This window comes from Tinamus guttatus, unplaced genomic scaffold (genome assembly GCF_059628265.1).
Source record: "Tinamus guttatus ecotype Peru unplaced genomic scaffold, ASM5962826v1 Tinamus_guttatus_pri_ptg000330l, whole genome shotgun sequence".
In the NCBI taxonomy this organism is placed as follows: domain Eukaryota; kingdom Metazoa; phylum Chordata; class Aves; order Tinamiformes; family Tinamidae; genus Tinamus; species Tinamus guttatus.
The window spans coordinates 238,945-257,111 of record NW_028288864.1 but is presented as its reverse complement, the minus strand read 5'-3'; the positions used below and the strand labels follow the sequence as shown (position 1 = coordinate 257,111).

The following is an 18,167-nucleotide window of genomic DNA, read 5'->3' as shown; positions in this document are numbered from 1 at the left end:
GAAGTTCACAATGGACCCTCTTGCTTTCCCTGCTTCTCTGAGGAATCTGTGTGACTGGATTCAGTCTTAGTCTCAAACTTGGTCATATGGTTTCTGTCTAAAGGATTAGCTGCACAATCAATCAGAGATAGAATTTAGAAAAATTTCATGAAGTTTTGCAAAGTGTCAGCACACTCTTAGTCATGTATTGAGGATCTGTTGTGGGTAAGGAATCTCTCAGCCTGGAGGAGGAACCTTGAGAGACATCCCCTGCTCAAGAGGAGGTCCTGCAGTGCAGCCCGCAGCAGTCGGGGAGCTCAATGGGCTCTGGGCTGCTCCCCCCTTCTTAGTGTGTAGAATGTGATTGACTCATTATCATATTTGCATACTAGATGGACTTTAGGTTGTGCATGTTCAATTAGCCCCTGCCTATGTGGTATTTATGGAGAGGCCAGACTGTGGGGCAGAAGAACATATTGTGGGGGGGAGAGGACACACTGTCGCAATCCTCCCTGATTCTCTTGCTGAGAAACACTGCAGTGACACTGATAAAACCTAATCCTAACCACACAGTTTAAAAACAAGAGTGCACTCACAGGCCTTGTGATTACACAGGAATAGCTTCCCAGTGTTTGGAATAGCTGCTGAGGACAGCCCCTGCTCTGCCACTGCTGGTCCCTGCTCTGTAGTTTCCATCCTGCAGCTGAGATCCGATTCAGCCAGCAGCGCTCAGCCCTGTCAGCAGGAGCTTCCCTGTCACTCGCATTCCTTCCCTCCTCCCACAACCTGCTAATCCAGGAGATCACATTTCAGTTGCCATCCACAGGGGAGAGGCACTGAGCACTACCAAGTACTTCATCTGCGACTTCTGTAAATTAAACAAACAGGCAAACAAAAACGTATTGATCTGCGCTGCAGAAATGTCAGCACGGACCAGGACGCTCCAGGACTAGTCCCGCAGCCCTTAGTTACTAGCTGACCACTGTGTTACATGGCCTAATGATATGTCCAGTTCTTCTAGTTTGTCAAAACTGGGCATACACTGGCTGCCAGAAAGGAAATGAAGATAGCAAAACCCTGAAAACCTTTTAAGTATTGATGTTTTAATCAGCATTTTCATACGCAGACAGCAAAAAGCATGGTTTTACGAGATGGGGAAACTTTAAACAATGCCCTGAAAAAGAATCCAAGATGGATTTAATCTTTAAAGAAGTCCTGAAAACCCTGGAGTTACTATATTCCTGCATTGCTAGCTGCTATTTACAAAGCAATATAAACACTGCTAGTTTCTTACAGAATTAATAATTATCTAGCTATAAAACCACATGATTTTAGTGATTTTGTGAAGGAAAGGGACATTCTGTCCGTGCATAACAAACACAGCTGAGCCCAGCCAAATGAAAGCCAGAGTGGGGCAGGGAGAAATGAAAACACAGAGAGACAAAGAGGCAAATCAGCTCCTGCGCCAGAAAGCGTCCTGTCCAAAAGCGGGAGGGCCGGTTACCTTGCCGAAGGATCGTCAGCCCCGACTTACTGCCTCGTGTGGAAACGGAGCCCTCTCAGACCTGCCACAGCTTTTACTCCGGACACAGACGCCCGACTCGTGGTTCTGCACTCCACTGCTTTAAGCCTCCTCCTGTGCTGTTGCTGCGCCCAGCGGCGTGTTCCTGGCTTCACTCCAAGTACTTTGGACTCACATGAGAGGCAGCCAGCTCAGAGGTGCAGCGGCAGGCGTGAATCCCAAATATCTCCCGTTTCTTTCTGCTAGCTGGGCAGCGCCCCACATTGCTCCCGCTGGATGATCTCCACCCTCAAACCATGGCTCTAGGGGCAGCAGAGAAACTGGGGACAATCTGTTCTACTTGTTCAGAGCAGGACGATGCTCCAGGTGCTGGTCAGTGAAGACGATGCTGCCTTCTTGGCCAGCACTCAAGTCTCCTGCTTTTGCCAGCTGACCTGCAGGAGCAATATTTTAAACAGCTCTTTGAAACGCATGCAACAAAATCTTCCCGGAAAAAAGCAGAGGGACAACCTCAAAGTTCTTCCCTATGCAGATTACATTGCCCCAAAGGAGGCAGGAATGTAACTATAAGATGACAGCAACTGGATTGTGTCAGGAAAGTCAGGGAATGTTGTAGGAATAGACAGGGAAGAAGTTTTTCCATTTAGGAAGAAAGGAACATTTCCATAGTGACCACTCTCCAGTGATTATTTTGGTGTATCATCTTTGTGGGGCGCACAGAACTGCTTCCCAGAGCACTTGTGGTCATCCCCAAGCCCCTCAGCACTTTTTGCCACAGAGGTTTCCTAGTTGAATTCATTTAACTAGGTTAAATGAACCCTGCAGCATCCTGCAGAGTTGCCTGAAGAGACTGTCCTTGTGGTTCTCAGCGTTATCTGAATACATTTGACTCCAGGGACCGTCACTACAATTCTCCAGGACGTGGAGGCTTCCAAACCCTGCCGAGATTCACTGTGATTTACACATGCTGAGCAGTTTCCTCCACATGAAAAACCTGCAGGGCAGTTGTGCTAGTCCTGGTGGCTTTGCGGAAACAGGGCCTTAGAGAAGATGCCAGCGCCACCAGCTTCTGCATTTGTAAGCGGCAGGTTCTGCTGTCAATCTGTGAAGCTTTTATCCTACTCTGGCCCCAAATGCGGGCCAGAACAGTGTGACAGTCCTGAGGAAAGTCTCCTTTACCTCTTGACACAAAATTCCTGGTATCTTAACATTTTTGCAAATTTTCCCTAAATTACCCAAGCTCAGTTGCTCCTGGCAGCAGAAGAGCCCAACAGGACATGTGTGGCAGGGATGTATCTTGCTTTGGCAACCAGGCTAAGGGCTGTGTTTTCTTTTTTTCTTTTTTTTTTTTTTTTTTGGTTTCCACACATACTCTTCGCTATTCCTGGCCTCAAAAGACCTTGTTGGAGCCTGAAGCAGCACTGCACCCCCAGAGAGGTGAGGAGGAAAGGGGGCAGCCGAGCCCCGGCGTCGTGCGGGTGCCGCGACGGCGGCGCCCCCTCCTCCGCTCCCGCACTCATTAACGGACTTTACCCCGGCCCCCAGCCCCGCCGCGCGACACCGGCGCCGGGGGCCGCCCCCCACGCGCCTGAGGCGGCCCCAGGCGAGGCGGCCGTCACGGGGCGCGCGGCGCCGCCTCGGCCCGCCCGTCGCGGCGCTGACGCCATCGCGGCGCGCGGCGGGGCTGGCGGCGCGGCATGGCGGGCGCGGGGCCGGCGGCGGCCGGGCGCAAGCGGCGGCCCAGGGCGCACTTCGCGGCGGCGGCGCGGGCCAAGCGCGCGCGCGGCGGGCGGCAGCTCGAGGCCGGCATGCGCGGCATCCTCATCACCTGCAACATGAACGAGCGCAAGTGCGTGGGGGAGGCCTACAGCCTGCTCGGCGAGTACGGGGACCTGCTCTACGGGCCCGAGCAGGTAAGCGCCCCTCGTGCCGCGGGAGGCAGCGGGGTTCGCGCTCCCTTACCGAGCACTGAAGCAGCGGCCGCGCTGCTGAGGGGCTTTGCCCAAACGCAGCGGCCACCCCCGCGTGCTCTCACACCCCGGGGCCGGTTCCCTGGCGCTTACCCAGGTCGTGACTTGTGCCAACAGTTTTCAGACCCCGAGGAACGGCTGTCGGGAAGTGAACGGGACGAAGATGAGGAGGACGACGTCGAGGCAGCCCTGAGGAAGGAGGTGGACCAGATCCGCACCTCTACGGAGCACAAGCTGCGGCGGTTCCAGTCGGTGGAGAGCGGTGCCAACAACGTGGTCTTCATCCGGACGCAGGGAATAGGTGCGGACGCGATGCCGTGGGACAAGCCGCTCGCCACAGCCTGAGCCGCGCGCCACAGAACACAGCTCCTGAGGAACAAGCTTATACCAAACAAATACAGGGTTTCTCCTTCGCTATCGCTTCCCCACCATATTTTGTCAATACCAGAGTCACTTCAGGTGTGGTACTGGCATGACTTTAGCAAAACCTGGTTTGGGTAAAGTAAAACTACTCCTTTCAGAAAAGAGTTTCATGCAGACAGCAGTTCAGCCAAGCATGTTCTCCCAGCTTAGCATACAAGGGGGAGGAGGGAAGAAACTGCCTCCAGCTTGTTTCTCATACCTTCCTCTTTTTCTTGTAGAACCTGAAAGCCTGGTACACCATATATTAAAGGATATGCATACTACTAAAAAGAAGAAAACGAGAGTCATTCTGCGCATGTTACCTATTTCTGGAACTTGCAAAGCTTTTATGGAGGATATGAAAAAATACACGGAAACGTTTTTTGAGCCTTGGTTTAAAGCCCCTAATAAGGGTACTTTTCAGATTGTTTACAAAGCTCGTAATAACAGTCATATGAGTAGGGAAGAAGTAATTAAGGAATTGGCAGGTATGTATGTATTTCACATAGAATCAAAACAAGTATATAATCTGCTCAATAGTGTGTGCAGAATTTCGGTGAGATTATTCCAGCAGAATAGGCTTAATCGGCCTTCATTTTTGTTGCTAAAATCTCAAATGTGTGGAATTACAAAGCTTTGTCCTCTAAGATTGTGAATCTGAATTCCTTAATTCTGTATTGAAATAACATTTTTTGCTATTCCTCTTGAATACATGACTCATGAAATAGCTCTACCTTAATTAAGTATCTATTACTTCATAGGTGCAAGAGAATAGATTTTCAGTTACCGGATATCTTCTAAGAGCAGTGCTCTGATCTGCTATTTTGAGCAATTACAGTAACTATATTTTAAGCAATTACAATAACCAGTAATTGGTTACAACCACGGGATATGTTGCTTCCCCTCTTCTTTCATTAGGGTGTGCTAAAGCTATTTTTCCATCTTTTAAACTATTTCTTCTTTTATAGGAATTGTGGGAAGCCTCAATCCAGAAAATAAAGTGGATCTTAATAACCCCCAGTATACTATTGTGGTGGAAATAATAAAAAACGTCTGTTGCTTGAGTGTGGTGAGAGACTATGTTCTGTTCAGAAAATACAATCTACAGGAGGTGGTGAAGAGCAACAAAGAAGATGCACAGCAGAAGCCATCAAGTGTGACTGAAGAAAAAGACTCAAAGGTAGAAAAAACAGAAGCGGAAGAGGAGGAGAACTCAAAAGAAGTAACACAAGAGAACAAGAACGATGGTGAACTAGAAACCAAGCCCAAGGAGAATGATATACTTACAGTGTAAAAGATATGGTAGAGGGGAAAGATAAAAACAAAGGAAATCTATTAAAAATGCCCTAGAGTTCTGAAAGGGCTTTGTAAAGAGCAGAGTGGGTTTTCATTTGGAGTCTTGTTTTTTAAATCCACATGTGTAAGAATTTTAATGCTCACGGTATATCTGCAGGTGGAGCTGACGTTATTGCCGACATAACAGTGCTCAAAAGAGAAAGGTAAAACTTGCTGTCATTCCTCTGCAGCTTTGTTCTGCATTGCCTTTACTTAACAGAGAAAGAACGTGTGTGTATACATCACATATGTGGCCAGCCCGACTCTCCCTTATTGTATCTGACGACTGCAGAAATCAAAAGACATTGCAGAATTAGTCCTAGCAGCATGTAGTGGCAGAAGGGAGAAATCTTGAAAAGGCAGTTGTTTGCAAGAGGATTTTTAGGGAGGTCAGTGATGTCACAGTCTGGGTGATTGCAGAACTCTCAGATATATTTTGTATGTACGCAGAACAGGATAAAACTCCTGATCCTTTCTTGTATTATGAAGGGATATATACACACACACCACACACATAGTCATCCTTCTACAAGAATATTCTGAGTCTTTATGAGAACTGCTATGATTAAAATACTTGAATATTTGTGCAAGAATGTACAGTAATAGGCCGTTCTAGAATACGGTGCAGGCATTGCAAAGGATTTTAGCAAAACTACGTTTGTGTTTACCATAGCTGTGTATTATGCAGCAGTTACTGGCATACAGCAAATGCTCTGTATAGTTGTTGAACAGAATCCTTTTGAGTAATTTTATGCAAATAGCTGTTTGCTGCTCTTTCCAAAGATACAACTACAAGGAGTAAAGGGGAGGAACATTTTCTGTTGTTGTTCTTATTTTTTCCTGAGGTTTCAAAACTTGATTTGAAATATTGCAAGTTTCTTATGGAAGAAGCTTACTGTTACACCATATTGGATGGAGTGGGAACAGGGGTAACTTTGGATTGTAGTTTTAGCTTTATAATACTAATCTTGTTTCACATTGAAAATAATGTCTATCAGTGTATGTTTCCATTGTCAGCAACTTTTTGGATATTCCAGTGAATTAAAAAAGAAAAAAAATCAATATAGCATAGCTATAATCTGCTTTTCAGTACGGTTTGGAGTATGCTTTCTACACAACTGCTAGCTTCAATATTTCATTTCTAGCATAAAAGGCTGTGGGTGGTAAATGGAATAAGGCTTGTCTTGTAGAACACCAAGTGTTACTTGCCTCAGTTTAAAGAAAAGGATGTGTTTAAGCCTCTCAACAATGTTTCTTTTGTAATTCCCTCTTTTCTTGAAATTGTTTTAGAAGCTGGAAAATGAAGAGGACTTTTTTTTCTAGACCTGTCCCTTCCTCTCCATTTATTAAAACTTTGCTTTCTTACCTATTTAGTGTTTTCTTTAAATCTTAAACCTTTTGTGTATGGGTTTAAACCAGTAACGTTTCAGTCATACCTTGGAAAGAATCATTGGAGACCAAACACAAAGACTAACTGTGAATGTTTATTGGTGGCTGATGGTGATAATCAGGATTAAAGATGCATGGATGGTTCAGTGTTTTTTTTTCCTCTATCACTCTCTCTCCTGTATGCAAGAGCTACAGCTCTTCAAAAGAAACTGCTGAATAACCACCACCTGTACCACCACCTGTTTATCAAGGTTATATTTGACAATAGGAGGCTGCCCGTGCTATGATCTTAAAGATGTCCACATTCTTCTACTTAAATTTTTTTCATGACTCACTTTAGTAAATATTCATTGTAAATACATTCATTCCTAAAAATCTTGAGACTTCTAAGATGCATACAAGTAGGGTACTTAATTTGGATACGTGCAAGAACTATAGCCTACTCTGCAAACTTCATTACCTCCTATCATGACATTCTTACTAAATGTAATAGGCCTTGTGTGGGTCAAAGTATCTGGCCTCCAAGTGTTAGGTGGCTGTAAGATGCTGGCTCCACTCCTTCTTCCTCAGTTCATTCCGTCTGATTTTTCCAGTGATTGTCTTTGGCAGCTGCTCGACAAATTCAATCTGATGCAAAAGAGGAAAAAAGTAAAATGATTAGATCTAATTTATAAAATTTTGATTCAGAATAGCAGTGGTCTCCACATTATTTGGTTTAGATAAGAATATAGTGACTAGGGTAACACTGCATTATCTGAAAATAGATATGAGTTATCATTTTCCAATCTATCTTTGAAAATAATGTTTGTCGTATTTACTGTGAAGTACAGGCTTAGCTTTTTGGTCTGTTAAAAGACCTCATGTTAAGAGCTGAGTCTAATCTTTTTACTCAAAACCTTTCCATATTTACTTGCCTTTCTGGGGTACTTGTATGGAGCAGTGACTTTCTTAACATGATCTTGCAATTCGCAGGTCAGATTCTTTGCATCTTGTGACTTACCAGAAGGAGATAAGACCACAAAAGCCTTTACCACCTATGAAAGGAAAATAATGAGAATTATAGTATTAATTAAATTAGAGCAAGCTAGCAAATACGGCATTTAATTGAGAATAAATGAGCATGGCCTGCAATACAAGCTTGCTGTTTCAGACCTGCGCTTTAAGCAAATCTAAAATAGGGACTAAGGAATGTTTCTACCCCACATGAATCCAGATATTAAGTAGTACAAGAAAAAGTTTCAAAATCTGCTTCCAAAGCTGTAGGAGTTCTGTAAAGGTCTGTTTTACAGTTTTTAGACTCTAGGGCTTTTTCTGTACACCTGTATTGTTAAATTAAGGAATGTAATTCTCCAGGTAGTGGATGAAATAGTACTTCAGTTCTGACCAGAGTCACCTTTATATGCAGTGGCCTGTTCTTTACAAAACTAATGATCATATGAGTCTATATATACATACAGAACCTGGGGCACACAAATTTTCCATTCCTGTTGCTGTTGATAAATGGTGGAAACATTTGGATAGCTCTATGAAGAGTCTTGGGAATTCTGTGGAAGTTGAGCATAGCCTCTGTGAACATGTTACCTTATGAACAGCAAAGGGACCATTAATTACCTCTCCTCTGACAGCATCAGGGCTGCTGACAACAGCTGACTCCACAACAGCTGGGTGCTCTATCAGGGCGTTCTCTATTTCAAATGGTCCGATACGATACCTAGAAGAGAGAAAATAAATGCTTCCTAGAGGAAAGGTATACAGGTATCAGACAATTCCTGGCATTTTAACTGAAATCTACAAACCCCGAGGAGATGATGACATCATCAGATCTCCCTGTAAACCATACGTATCCATCCTCATCCCTGCGCCCTCTGTCTCCAGTGATATAGAAGTTTCCACGGATTGTCGAAGCCGTTTTCACTGGATCATCCTGTCGACAAAGCAACGGTTAAACATTCTAAATACTGAGAAGCTTTAAGCTTAGAGATGAGCTTTGCCTCCTTGGGCACTATCCATATCATCTTTCATTGCACTCTTCTTGTCTAAAAAAGTGTAAGAGGTTGTGCTTGTTTTTTGCAGAGGGGATAACGTACATACAGAACTGAAGGTCAAACAGTAGATTTACAGAAGAACATGGCACAGAATTGAGGTTTCACGTCAAATAGTCCTTGCTCTGTCAAAAAAGAAATACCTTATTTCTATAAAACTATGAATGTCTTACCTTCCAACTAAGACACAATGCAGAGGCAGGGTGAGAAACGTCATTTTTTATCTAGCCCTGACTCAGTTGCTTTTCCTTGGGGCATTTTTAACTGTACCCTGGCTGAGTTACAAAGGTTGAAGATTTTCAGATCTGAGCAAAGCAGTTCAGTTTCTTATCAGCCAATCCTTGCTGTACACTTTTCTGGCTAGAAAGGGATAAGCTGTGGAAGGAACAAATATAGATACTCCATATCTGTGTCTTATTTGGGGTGCATTTCCAGAAGCTCCTCTTGCCTTGTGAGCTCTCTCTCATTGTGAAGGGGACAACAGATCAGTGTACCACAATGAGAGGAAGAACAAGCAGTGTAGGAGCTGCACCTCGGAAATATGCTGGGAACAAGGACCTTTTATTTTGAAACTGGGGAAAGGGGCAGCAGCTTCATCTACTGGTGTTACAAGAGTCAAGGCGAGATGCCACAAAGTCTCTGAACCAAAAACAGCCACAGTTTGTTTGTGCTGCACCTCTTACTATTGGTATAAACACATTCTACCCTGCAGGCCTAGAGCAGCTTTCTGGAAATTTGCTGCCGACTTACCAAGTAGCGACTGAAAAACGTAAAAGGCCGCTTGGCATTGATTTTGATGGCAATGTCTCCTTCTTTACCAGGAGGGAGAACGCTGCCATTTTCATCCAAAATCTGCAATAAGACAGACATATGAGTGATTAGAGTATCCCACTGTAAGAGAGATGGTTCTGAACACCAACAAACCAATGGATCCGCTGACAAAGTTTGACTCACAGCCCTCATGTGACTGTACAGTACCGAAGGTTGTACTGTATCCTGTATTTTCCTGTGTTTTACTTTCAAGAAATCAACAACCAACAGAAAATGAGACCAACATACCTGAACATCATAGGGGGGAGTTGCCTTTCCCAAGGAACCTGGTTTAATTTTCATTCCTTTCGTATTTGCACATATAATTCCCTGTTGCAAAAGAGAAACAATCAGCCCAGGTATTTTTTCCTTATTGCTGCTGAGGCTATTCCTGTTCTTATCCTGTGCTCACTGTCGAGCTTGCTTAAGATCTAAATATTCCATCTGTGAGCCAAAAAGTTTATGGACTTCACTGAGAAACTTGGATAAGAAAATCAACATGTTTCAAAGCTAAAGTCTTAAAAGCAACATCAAAACCAATTTGTAAGCAAAATAATAAATCCTCTTGTAGGCAACTGTCATAAACCCTAACATGATTTTTTTTTCAGTGTGTGTAAATAAATAAATAAATAAATAAATAAATAAATATTTAGCAAAAAGAATGTTGTATGCATGTCCTCTGAGAATTTTAAGTGACATTTGAATGGTAACATTTGACAAATGAAGGTGAACATACAATTTCTGTCTGGCCGTAGCCTTCATAGATATCCAGGCCTGTTTTCCTTTTCCACTGTGCCAGCACTTCTGGGTTGAGTGGTTCCCCTCCGGTCAAGCAGTACTTCAGTGCCTTAAACGTGTAGCTTCATAGACAAAGGACATTGCTGAGTATCAGAAGACAGCCAGGGACAAACAGCCAGTCTCCCTGACTCCCATATGCTGAACACTGTGGCTTCAGGGCACACCAGACTCCCTTAGCATAAGAGTTAGGGCTGGCAGAAAGCCTAGAGCTCTGGTCGGACTGGGGCTGGAAAGGCTGCACAGACACCCAGACTGAGAGCAGTGCAGCCACGCGTGCAGCTTCCAGGACTGAACACTGTCCTCTGCACTACTGTTAGTGACACCTCAGGTTTTGTCTTTATTTGCCACCTCTTTGCAATGCTAAGGAAAGGGCTGGGTCTCCTGACAGCTCTCTGTATTCAGCACATTTTTGCCACCACTTCAAGTTTATGTGGCTATATGGGATATAGAAAGCAGTGCTAGAGACAGATAGTAGCCTGCACAGACATGGTGACAGTCGCACCACTTGCAGGAGGGAGGTACCTGCTGAGGTCGTGCTGTACCAACATGCGGTAGCCGGTTGGGGCACTACACAGTGTTGTCACTGGATACTTGCACAAAGTCTGACAAATTAATAAGAAAATAAAGGTTAAACAACATCCTTCTGGGGAAAAAAGACATTGCTGTTAACTATTAATGTCTATTCTGTATTAGGACATAAATTACACTGCACTGCCCTCAGCTGTCCTGACACAGGGCCCAACATGTGGTACCACACCTGGGGCTGGATCACCAGAAGCTCAGGTTGGGTCAAGAACGATGCTATATTAAAAGTGGTAATTTTGGACAGGTAAATATACATCCTCCTTTGGCTGGAACTGAACACAGAGGATGTTAGCGCCTTGCTAGCAAAATAAAGATCTCAGCTGAGCCTCTGTTTTCTAACATGTCTTCATTTCTCATCCATAACACTAGCAGATGATTCACCATCACTCATGCGGAGTGACTTAGCCCCACTTTTTTCACCTTTCTTTTATCTTAAATGACATTTGCTCAGCAACAGTCACAGGCCAGGCAAATAAAAGCAAGGAGAAGGCCTCTCATTCAGCAGTCTTCACTCTAGCCACACCACGGAGCAGTGCAGCTCTAGTGTCCACTGTATTTTACGCTGGGTGTGAAACTCCACACATGCAAGTGCTTGCAGGGCCAAGAAATCTATACAAAAAATGAGCCAGCAGTCACTATTAAAAAAGAAAATTTAAGAAGTAGAACTGAGGGTAAAAATTCCCAGATAACCCCTATGTGTCAGGAAAATAAAATTTTCTACATAACATGCTTTGAGTCATTTAATAACAGCACTCTCCTTTCTGAATGTCACAAGATCAAATCTGACATTGGCTTGAGAAGCTTGAACATAATTTCTTTTAGGAACAAGCAAATCTCACTCATTCAGTGTATGCAGTACTAACTTGCTTTTCTTAAGAGACATAGCAACTGACTGAAAATATTAGTTTATATGTAATTCAGCTCATTTATCATTTCAATATTGAAATACAGAAGGGCAGACATTTAAATAATTCTGCTACTGATTGGAAGGTGCCAGATGTATCCTATGCCCCCCAAAAGCCATGCTGCAAAGTGAACTGTATTCCTATTCAAAATGCAATCCTAATCCTATGCTATCCTAAAACAGCTAATCCCATAAATCCAGGAGACAGTGGTGGTGACCTGTCTGGAAAGCAATATGAAATATGAGTAACTGTAAGTATCGTGTTCTTACATTTAAGATTGTTCTTGGATCAAACTGTGGCAAGGCGTGTATAAAAACACATGTACCCTGGGACCATGGACTAAAAACACCTCCAATAGCTGCCTTTGACCAAGCAGTGTCTGACATGTTCCACAGGATGTCTGAGGGAGTCAAATTCATCCAGTATCTGTTTAAGACAAAGAATTAATATGAAGATTAATATGATTAATATGAAGAAGTCTGCAAGTGGAGATTTAAAAACATTTTTTTTTCTCCTGACCTGGTAAACCTGATACAAAACTCCAGAGCTCACACAATGACCTCTTGCTTATCCTTTATATTGATGGCAAAGATAAAGAAAAGCAAATGATATGCATTGAAATATATTATTTAGCTTGGATTTAGATAGGTAAGCTTTCATTTCTAGAATGGTGTCATATACTATATCAAACAAGATCCTTGTTTCCTGGCTACAGTTCAGCTGAGGATACTAAAATAAATTATATGCTACTACCATGGGAGGCTTATCATCTATCAGAGTTGCATCATGTACAAAAAACTGTTTGTTTGCTTCACATTTCAGAGCTGCAGAGGCATAACTGAGCTAAATGCTTTACCTTCCACAAAGAAAAAATCCCAAACCAAAGCTTCCGTAGGAGTGTTCAGCCATTTTGGGGGCGCCTGTGGTGCCACTGGTAAAATAGATTGTCATTGGGTCCTGGCTTCTCGTCCTCACACAGTTGTGGTCATCAGGGGCAGACCTTAGAAAAAAAAGAGAAAGTTACATGAAAGAGTGGCCAGTGTTATTTAGCAAACTGGGCTTGGATCCTCTGATCAACTTGTGCCCACGGGACTCCCTGACAGTGACAGTCTTTACAGGATTGTTGCAGTTCTAGACAACTATTTTTTTCTTTTCCAAATCAGTATTATCCTGTGCTATGGACCTAACCCCTGTAGTATCAGCCCAGCATAATGTGGCTTCATCAAAACTTCTTTATCACATTTTAGTAGCTCTAGGATATTTTAGAATGCAGCTTTGTTGTTTCCTTGGTCTTTCTGCTTGGTGACACTGAGGTGGGCAACTGTCTGAAGGAGCTGGCAGAAGTACAGTGACACAATGGCTGTACAGGCAATGCTAGCTAACAGCAGCTAATTCCAGTTGAGACGATGGAGAAGGAAGGCACTCACTTTAACAAATCCCTGAAGTTCAGCCACTTGGCCCTGCTGCTCTCAGATACAATTAGCTTCGTTTTCAGAGACGGGCACTTGGATGCAACTGAGTCTACTGCAGGAACAAGTGCATCAGTGGTAATAATGCACTTAGCCTTGGAAGCCAGCAATCTATAGCAAATGTCTTTTGCTGTCAGTTGTGTTGTCCCCGGGATGAAGATAACACCTAAAAGTGCAGTAAAATTGAAAATATATTAAACACTTTTTACTTCCAGTCCTGATCACTTCATAGCTTTCCCTGATCTGTTGAATGCCAGCACCATGCAATCCAGAAATGAAGTGAGGGTAAACTGAGTCACACATCCCTGAACAGATAGACTCTGCTTCTGCTTGAATAGAGATGTGCAGGTGAGAAGTACAAAATCATTTCTATTTCTATGAGATCCTTTGCCCCAAGCACAATGTAAATATAAAATACTTTTTTGGGGCTATAAACTTTCTAGAAGCTTTAACTTAAGTTCATCTGAAGTTAATTCAATTTGATTTCTAAATCCACACAAGCCACAGAAAAAGAAGGAAAAGCACTGAAGGTAATTTCATCAGTCATAAGAGACTACCCCTGTCAGTACCTTTAGTTGTCAAAAGTTCAAGCTACAAAGTCAAATAAGAAATGTAATTGTGTATGACTTGTTAACCAGCTTTTGACACAAGCATTGTACACACGACTAGGAATGATACAATTCACCTGTTCGCATACAAGCCACGTTCAGCAGCCACCACTCTGGGATTCGGGGCAGAATCACTATAACTCGATCTCCTCTTTGCAGATCACAGGGGCCAGAAAGCACATTGGCTGCTTTTCGGGACAGGAGGCCCAGCTCCTCGAAGCTCCACTTCACTTCGCTTCCTTCTCCATTTATCCACCACAGGGCTGGGTTTGATGATCCTGTTCGTTCCTGCACACAACACAAGGGAAAGTGACATACTGGTTGCTTCAGGGGCTTCTGTAGTTCCTTGCAGGTCTTCTGTGATACTCCAGACGGTGCAATTTGACAACATTATGAGTTCTACAGCTTTTATTTAGCTTTTGTTTAAAACGACCCTTTTAAAAGGCACCTATCTAATTTGGCGCATGTATCTACCTGATTTGCAATGGCAATTCTGTTCAAAAATTATTTAGAGGCTTTTACAAACCTAGCACTACAGACACTGATGAAGCAGAGTCATTAAGAGACAGATAAAGCACCATATCCCCTCTGATGCCAAAGCAAATTGCCTTTTCTTTTTCTACAGCGTAAGATTATGCTACAGTGGAACTAAGGAAAGAATCCAGCTAAAGCCAATGAATTTCATGCTTGACTTCAGGAACGCAAATTTTTCACTTAAAGTACTGAAACCACATAAATGGAACCATAAATGCAACCTTTTCTATTTGAGACCACTTGTCCAGGACATCACTTGCAAAATTAAAGTATTCAGGCACTTCCTTTTCACAGCGATTGATGGCTTCATAATCTGAGAAACTCAAAGGAGCAAAAGCCCTGTGATGCTGGTGGAATAATCTGCAGAATGTCTGGATTCTCCAAGGGGACCTCATTACTTGAAAGTCAAGGAAAATCTTCATGGCACAAAAGCAGATATAGAGGGGCTTTTTGCGATGAAAACCATCAGAGCTTTTTGATCATTCTCTTCCTACAAGAGACAGAAAAATCAAAATAGTAGTATAATGTACAGATTCCATACTGAGCTGTTAGTTACAAATGGAAAAGATGTATGCAGAGCAGAAAATCTTTCTGTTTATGACATTTTATCCTAGCCCTTAGGGGTAAATTAGAGCCCCAGTAACACTCTTTAGGGAGTCACTGGCCCCTTAATTTTGCTAGTCTGCAAAAGATGCAGCAAAGATGACTCTGATTACACTGACCCAGAGACGTTTAGAAAAACAAACCAACAAAACAAAAAAAATGGAAAAAAAAAAAAAAACAGGTTGTCCTTACCTGGAGATGTTATATCTAATCAGGTGAGATTTCCTTTAACTCCACCAAATGTATTTTGCAATGTCCTCTTTGCAGCATCCCTGTCCTCTCCACGTTCACTCTAGCTTTCTGAAGGGCTGTAACCCTTCATTTGTATTGCAAGTCATGTTCCGTGGTGGGGATTATTTCCTCCTGAGAACGTAGCTCTTGTTTCTCCAATTATCTTCTGAAGAAAGGCGCAATCACTGAAAAAGGTAAGAGAAGATGGAAATAATGTGAGTATGAATGACTGCATTTCCAGTTCATTGCCTTTGGAAAATGGATAATCCACTGTACTTTAATCTATAACATATTATACAGCACGAACATCTTTGGAAACCACAACCAAATGGGGATTTGTTTTCAGATCCTGGAGTTAAATGTAGTATGAGAATTTTCATGATGAACACGCAATGGAAGTTTCTGCATAGAAAACTCGTGCGGTTCAGAAGTGATGAGGAGGACAATGTAAAGGAGGAGGAGAAGGAAAACTCAAACCATAGAGCTATTGCTACAAAACAGGGTGACAGAGAAGGGATGAGACACAAAATTCATCCTTTAGAAGGCAGCAACATAACACACAAGCGACAGCTATTTAATTATGAGAGATTTAGTTTAGGCAATAAGTCCAGCAAGGAGAAAATAAGATCAAGATAAATAAAAGCTACCTATAAATGCACCTATAGACTATATATCCGGGAGACTATAAACAGTTATGTACAGAGTCAAATAAACTCTATACAACTAAGGCTCAAAGGCAGGAAACATTGGAGAGGATGCTAGAAACAACGAGCAGAGGCAGCAGTTGATGGTGAATGATGATCAGGTTGTCAGTGCTCACATGTGGGAGCTCTGCAGGCAGCTCGGCACAGCAGTCTATGCCCATCTTCCAGGAAGACCACTGAAGTGCTATCTGTTAGGGATATCTGATAGCTTTTAAGTCATTTTTGCATATGTGTTGTAAACTCTGAAATTACTTAAAGTAAACTTGGCAATTTGGCATCAGTGCCTCTGTGCCACAAATGCACAGCTTCTCTCATCCTGGCTTCTGCAGTGGTCTCGGAGTCAACTTCCCAGACCACTCTCACGGAACTCACTGTCAGGGCACAACCATCCCCATGTTGGTAAATCAAACCAATATTCTGAAAAAGCAGAAACTCAAAACTATAGTCAACCTGTCTTAACTCTTTTTTTTTTTAAAGGGCGCAGAGCAGACTGCCAGTAGCAACACTATCAACAGATGTTAAGGCTATGTGAGACAAGAATCACCTAATTTTCTGATTTGACTGGACTATTTTATTTGGTCTCCTTTTTCTCTCACCATTTTTCAAGTAGGATTGTTTAGTAGGTTGACCAAATCTTAAGACGCCCAGAAGCTCATGGACTCAATCAGAGATGTTAAGATGGACAGCAGAATGCTAATGACATAAAATTCCCAATGAAATCCTAGGGACAAACACAGTGGATGCTCAGGTCTTCACATTTACAGTTCAGGAGCTCAGAAGGAGCAGGTTTCAAGGAGGCAGTTCCATGCAGGAATGTGTGGGTTGGGGGTTGAGGCAGAAGTCTGAGGAACTTCATGCCTTACAGCAAGGACAGTCTCTTCCATCTTCTCCCGCCACGTTACAGATGACTTCTCCCATTCCTCCAGTGGCCTTTGAGCTGTGTCACACAAACCAACCTGTGTACTGAATACACGGTGTTCCTAACACACAAACATACACGTACGATCCAGTGACAGCACTAAACTGTCAACCCTGTTTGCAGACACTCGGATCAACAAGTCAGCTTGCTCATGAGTTTGCGTGGCTGCCAAACCTTTTGCCCTGGCCCTTTTTCCCAAGGCAAAAGGGAAGATTCCTACGAACATTCAGAGGTTTCCAGTGACCCCCACTGGCTGCCTGCATCGTGGGAGTGCATTTTGAGACATACAACACAGCTGCTACTGTTTGGAAATGTCATTAACCATCATTCAATGCAATCATGATGGACAAAGCACACACAGATGGGGCAGACAAATTCGTCCTCAAAGTCGCAGAATAAACAAATAAGAACCATGACAACTCCCCAAAACTGCTGCTGGACAGCCTGCAGTACACCAAAAAAACAAACAAACAAACAAAAAAAAAACTGACCAACGATTTTTCTGGCAGCAGCAAGATACACCAGAGAAGCTCCTCATTTGCTTGTTAAAACATAACTACCTGCTCCCTGAAAGTAGGATTCAGAGTAGCTAGTGAAGCACCCAGGGGATATGATACAGTACAACGCTTTGGATTGAAGACAGCCTAAACATTTCTCTGGGGGATGAATCTCCAAGGGGCTGATTAATAAACCCCCCCACCTTTCAGGCACTCTTGTCCTTAAAAACTGTAATACTCTCAGCATGCAAATATGCCACGGAGTGGGGTTTATTTTTCATTTGAGGTCTGATTCTGCTCCTAAAGAAATCAATTTTAAACTTTCTCCCAGTTTCAGCAGTGCAAGATCTATTCAGATTGATGTAATCTACATGGACGCAGTATTTTGTTTTCTCTTTTATTTTTTTTTTTACTCCAGGCAATTACGTGCTTAGTAGCTGGAAAGCAAAGCAATATCCCTTTCAGAGCTTAAGGGTATGAAAGAGGCAATATCCACCTGCACAGCCTCTCTGGGGACTCGTGCTTGTTTGCCAGTTAATAACGCAATTAGTTGCCCTGAAAGGTCATCAACAACTTTACTACAAAACGTCTTCATTATTTTCCCAAGCTCTTGCTACAACAGCAGATGTGCTCAAAGGTGCCACGCAGTGGGTCTGCAGCAGAACCAGGAAATTCTGAGATTAAACAACCCTGTTTTTTTTTTGTTCACTGGTGTTTTTGGGCTCCCAGCGAATGCAGTAAGCTTTGGTTGTGGACGGGTGGTTAATCGTGGCTTTTGGGAAGCGTGAGGAAACACAGGCTGTGCTGGAGCAGGAGGGTGTGAGCTGTGGGCAGCGTGGCGGGGTAACAAGAAATGTGAGACGAG

General features: G+C 43.1%; 2 protein-coding genes across 2 annotated transcripts; one reads left to right on the top strand and one right to left on the bottom strand.

The window, feature by feature from the left end:
- The first annotated feature begins 3,198 nt into the window (after positions 1 to 3,198).
- Positions 3,199 to 5,248, top strand: THUMPD1 (THUMP domain 1 NAT10 acetyltransferase adaptor). The gene is made up of 4 exons (XM_010228046.2): positions 3,199 to 3,414; positions 3,589 to 3,772; positions 4,113 to 4,361; positions 4,842 to 5,248. The coding sequence occupies exons 1-4, from the start codon at positions 3,199 to 3,201 to the stop codon at positions 5,165 to 5,167; spliced, it is 975 nt and encodes a 324-aa protein (XP_010226348.2). The 3' UTR covers positions 5,168 to 5,248.
- Positions 5,249 to 7,030: 1,782 nt separating this feature from the next.
- On the bottom strand, positions 7,031 to 14,785 carry LOC104580544 (acyl-coenzyme A synthetase ACSM4, mitochondrial). The gene is made up of 13 exons (XM_010228047.2): positions 14,570 to 14,785; positions 13,892 to 14,102; positions 13,165 to 13,372; positions 12,594 to 12,737; positions 12,007 to 12,163; positions 10,770 to 10,849; positions 10,186 to 10,309; positions 9,699 to 9,779; positions 9,390 to 9,491; positions 8,394 to 8,521; positions 8,209 to 8,308; positions 7,512 to 7,631; positions 7,031 to 7,224 (listed from the first exon to the last, which is right to left on the bottom strand). The coding sequence occupies exons 1-13, from the start codon at positions 14,768 to 14,770 to the stop codon at positions 7,126 to 7,128; spliced, it is 1,755 nt and encodes a 584-aa protein (XP_010226349.2). The 5' UTR covers positions 14,771 to 14,785; the 3' UTR covers positions 7,031 to 7,125.
- Between the last annotated feature and the right edge of the window lie 3,382 nt (positions 14,786 to 18,167).

Excerpts from the sequence above, each read along its gene's own strand:
- THUMPD1 (XM_010228046.2), top strand. The coding sequence starts at position 3,199 with ATGGCGGGCGCGGGGCCGGCGGCGGCCGGGCGCAAGCGGCGGCCCAGG. Across the intron at positions 3,773-4,112 it reads CATCCGGACGCAGGGAATAG|AACCTGAAAGCCTGGTACAC; the intron begins GTGCGGACGCGA and ends TTTTTCTTGTAG. Across the intron at positions 4,362-4,841 it reads AGTAATTAAGGAATTGGCAG|GAATTGTGGGAAGCCTCAAT; the intron begins GTATGTATGTAT and ends CTTCTTTTATAG.
- LOC104580544 (XM_010228047.2), bottom strand. The coding sequence starts at position 14,770 with ATGAAGATTTTCCTTGACTTTCAAGTAATGAGGTCCCCTTGGAGAATC. Across the intron at positions 10,310-10,769 it reads GTACAGCACGACCTCAGCAG|CTACACGTTTAAGGCACTGA; the intron begins GTACCTCCCTCC and ends TTGTCTATGAAG. Across the intron at positions 7,632-8,208 it reads CTGATGCTGTCAGAGGAGAG|GTGGTAAAGGCTTTTGTGGT; the intron begins GTAATTAATGGT and ends TTCCTTTCATAG.